Source organism: Pediculus humanus, genomic scaffold (assembly GCF_000006295.1).
Source record: "Pediculus humanus corporis 1103172107673 genomic scaffold, whole genome shotgun sequence".
Taxonomy (NCBI): Eukaryota; Metazoa; Arthropoda; class Insecta; order Psocodea; family Pediculidae; genus Pediculus; species Pediculus humanus.
The window spans coordinates 2,870-6,046 of record NW_002987282.1 but is presented as its reverse complement, the minus strand read 5'-3'; the positions used below and the strand labels follow the sequence as shown (position 1 = coordinate 6,046).

General features: G+C 26.4%; 1 protein-coding gene across 1 annotated transcript in view; it reads right to left on the bottom strand.

Annotated features, from left to right (window-relative positions):
• Positions 1-2,594, bottom strand: part of Phum_PHUM290370 (uncharacterized protein) — a gene marked incomplete at both ends in the record, with an annotated part of 4,101 nt that extends 1,507 nt beyond the window's left edge. Inside the window, 9 exons of the mRNA XM_002426972.1 lie at positions 43-179; positions 301-581; positions 663-867; positions 989-1,137; positions 1,242-1,401; positions 1,472-1,754; positions 1,930-2,139; positions 2,223-2,307; positions 2,523-2,594. Of these exons, the coding sequence (XP_002427017.1) occupies positions 43-179; positions 301-581; positions 663-867; positions 989-1,137; positions 1,242-1,401; positions 1,472-1,754; positions 1,930-2,139; positions 2,223-2,307; positions 2,523-2,594 (1,582 nt within the window). The remainder of the gene's footprint in view (positions 1-42; positions 180-300; positions 582-662; positions 868-988; positions 1,138-1,241; positions 1,402-1,471; positions 1,755-1,929; positions 2,140-2,222; positions 2,308-2,522) is intronic.
• Between the last annotated feature and the right edge of the window lie 583 nt (positions 2,595-3,177).

Below are 3,177 nucleotides of genomic sequence, written 5' to 3'. Positions count from 1 at the left end.
ATCTCAATCGCGATCCTTTTGACAAAAGTATCGTGGGCGGACCGTAACCCGTTACGAAATAAATGAATAATTTAAACCATTCCGAATTAACCTCTGGCGTCGCCGGTCCTAAATGAGGAGGTGTCATATTCCTAATTGGACTGATTTCTTTGCTCAAAGGAGCCATTGAGACTAACAATCTAGAAAGTGCAACAATATTTACTTATTATTAAATCACTTATGTCTGTTTATTCATTATTGTATATTAACTTTAAATTCTTCATTTCATTTCACTTTATATTTATTAATGATTTTACTTACGCATAGTTTTTATTAAGTAATCTAGAACATGTTGCCGCATCTAATGATTGTAAGCTTTCACAACGAATAAGATCTACACCAGCTACAATTTCTGTCATTTGTTGATTTTGTCGTAAAAACAGTATTGTTGAACGCAGGACCAAAGCATGTTCAAAATACCTTTGAGCCTCACCTTCACTGTCATCTGTTGAAACTTTTTCTAATTCATTTAACAAACTGTCTAAAGATTCATCTGGTAGCTTGCCAACCTCAAACATAGTAACTGCATGATTTTTCAAACCCTAACAATAGGAAAATACACATATAGTATGAAATACATTTAATAAGTCAATACAAAATTCATAATAATTTAAAATTCAAACCGGTGATAAGTTTCCCATCATTAAAAATGCCGTCAGTGTGGAATCGAATAAAAATGCTATTCTCTTGTTTCTGGTAGGACTCGATAGTAAAGTTCCTTCATAATCTTCTGAAACGTTTGATTCCTGATTGGTTGATAAACCTGCTTCTGCAAGTGCTTCATCTAATTCTAAAAGTAATGGATCAGTAACTGAAGCAGTTGAAGACCTACCAAAATTTTTTTTTAAATTTAGCATTTACTCCAATGTTTGAAACATCGATTAGAATAAGCGTTAATAAGGTAAAAGACAAACATTTTATTATTAATGTATAAAGTAAATAAACTCACTGACGTTTGATAGAAGTACATATACTCCATGAACTAATATTTTCAACATCATCTAATTCATTTGTTTTTTTCTTTGCAAATCCCAATCTACAGTATAACGATACGGCATTTTTAACGGATTTTAAATCTATTTGAAGTACATTGGCCAACTGGAGGGTAAAAATAATAAATAAAGTTTTAATATTTTTTTTTTTGAATTAATGAAATTTCAAAAAGTAATAAAAATTTGAGTTGATTTTTAAAAACTAATTACCTCAGATACTGATGTGTTTTCATCTATTGATACAAATATTTTGTAAAGAAGAGTTTCAAAATAATCACCTAAAACCCTGTTCATAACGAAACCTTCAAGTGGAGGAACAACAATATAATCATTATCTTCAATTGGAACTTCTAAGAAAACAAGACCTTTACTAAAATGACAATTTTATTTAAGAATTATTTTAAAAATAAAATATTTTATGTTAAGAATCGATTACCTACTTATATAGTTTTTGTAGTAAAATTAAATCGGTATCTCCGGCTTTTTGTTTTCCAAAATCAATTATTTTATCTATAAGTTCTTTTTCGACTGGTGTTATTAGTTTGATGTCTTCTTCAGTTACAGAACCCAGATGAACTACCCACCAATTTTCAATATTGATTTTAACTGGTTTGGTGGGTAGTAAGTCCCTTATGTTTTTTTTCCTAAACAATTTCCTTCCAGAATGACATTTATTCATTAATTCAATGTATTCATTCCTACCAATGCCCAACAATCTGATGCCTAAAAGTAATTTTAAAAAAAAATATCTTTATACACAATAAAATGATTTAAAATAAAATTTTTTATTAAAAAGTAAAATTAAAAAATAATTAATAAAATAAATTCTAATTAAAATTATTTATTCAAATGTAAAAATATATTATTTTTGGGAAGCTTGAAAAATTTGATAACTCACAGTCAGCTGCTGTGAAATTAGGTAATGAATCATAACTCCTCCCTTGAGTCATAATATTTTCCATCATTGCAATATAATATTGAAAAGGTGTTACCCTCAGACCAGGTACAATAACATCGGATAGATGATAAGGGTACAGCATAAGAGATTGTCTACTGTATGCTAATAATTCTTCATAATATTGTTTAGCATTTTTCTTTACATTATTTACTGTAATAAATTAATGTAATTTTTACCATTAAAATAATAATAAAAATATTTAAGCAATATATACTTATATTTATATTTCATACCAATATTGCCTTTGAACCTTAATTGATTTTTTATACTGAACTCCACTATTTGTTTTTCATATTCTTTTTGATTTAAAATCCATTTCTAAAAATAAATTTAGGAAATATATTTTAAAATTCAAAAAAAAAAAAAAATAAGAAAAAACATCATGTATTTATTAAAAATAAATCATTTAATAAGGGTGTCTAATCAAGTATTTTATTATAAAAAGTTTTTATTTTGAAATATTTTTCCACCGTCTTTGTTTCGAAAAAAGTTACGTTTCGCATGAAACATATTTAGATTTATCTAATACTAACTTGCTTTACATTATTCGGAATTTCGTTCCATATCACGTTATTACGAATGTAATTTTCAACTTCTGCGTTCATAATGACTTAAGTTAACTCATTGAAAAATACTATATATTAAAAATGTTGACCTAATAATATAAAAATATCAGCTGTTACCAAATTTACATGACATGACGTGGTTACAGATGAAGGTAAATTTGTCGACGTTTTACAAAATTGCAATAACTTGTGATGCAACATTTTGAATACAAACCGAGTATAGACTGAAAAGATGGCACTTTGAGTTCCCGTTTAGTCGTTTTAACTTGTATGTCGTGACTTTGTATATTAATGATAGTTATGTATTTGTGTGCGCGTATTCAATAATTATTTAATTGAAAAAACACTGAAAATTGTTGTTTTTGTTTTAAAAAAAAGTAATTTTCGTTAATATTTATTATTGGGTGTACGACCAGATTTTTGTATTTTCAAAATGTCATTTTACATTTTATCATAATGTTTTTACTTAGTGCTATTCAATAAATGTATATTATTTTCAATTCTCTACATCAATTTCTCAAACGCAATTTTTAATTATTTTTATTTTTATACACACGAAAATAAATTAATCTTTATCCGATAATAATAAAAATTTTCAATAAGATTTAACATTTTAATTACA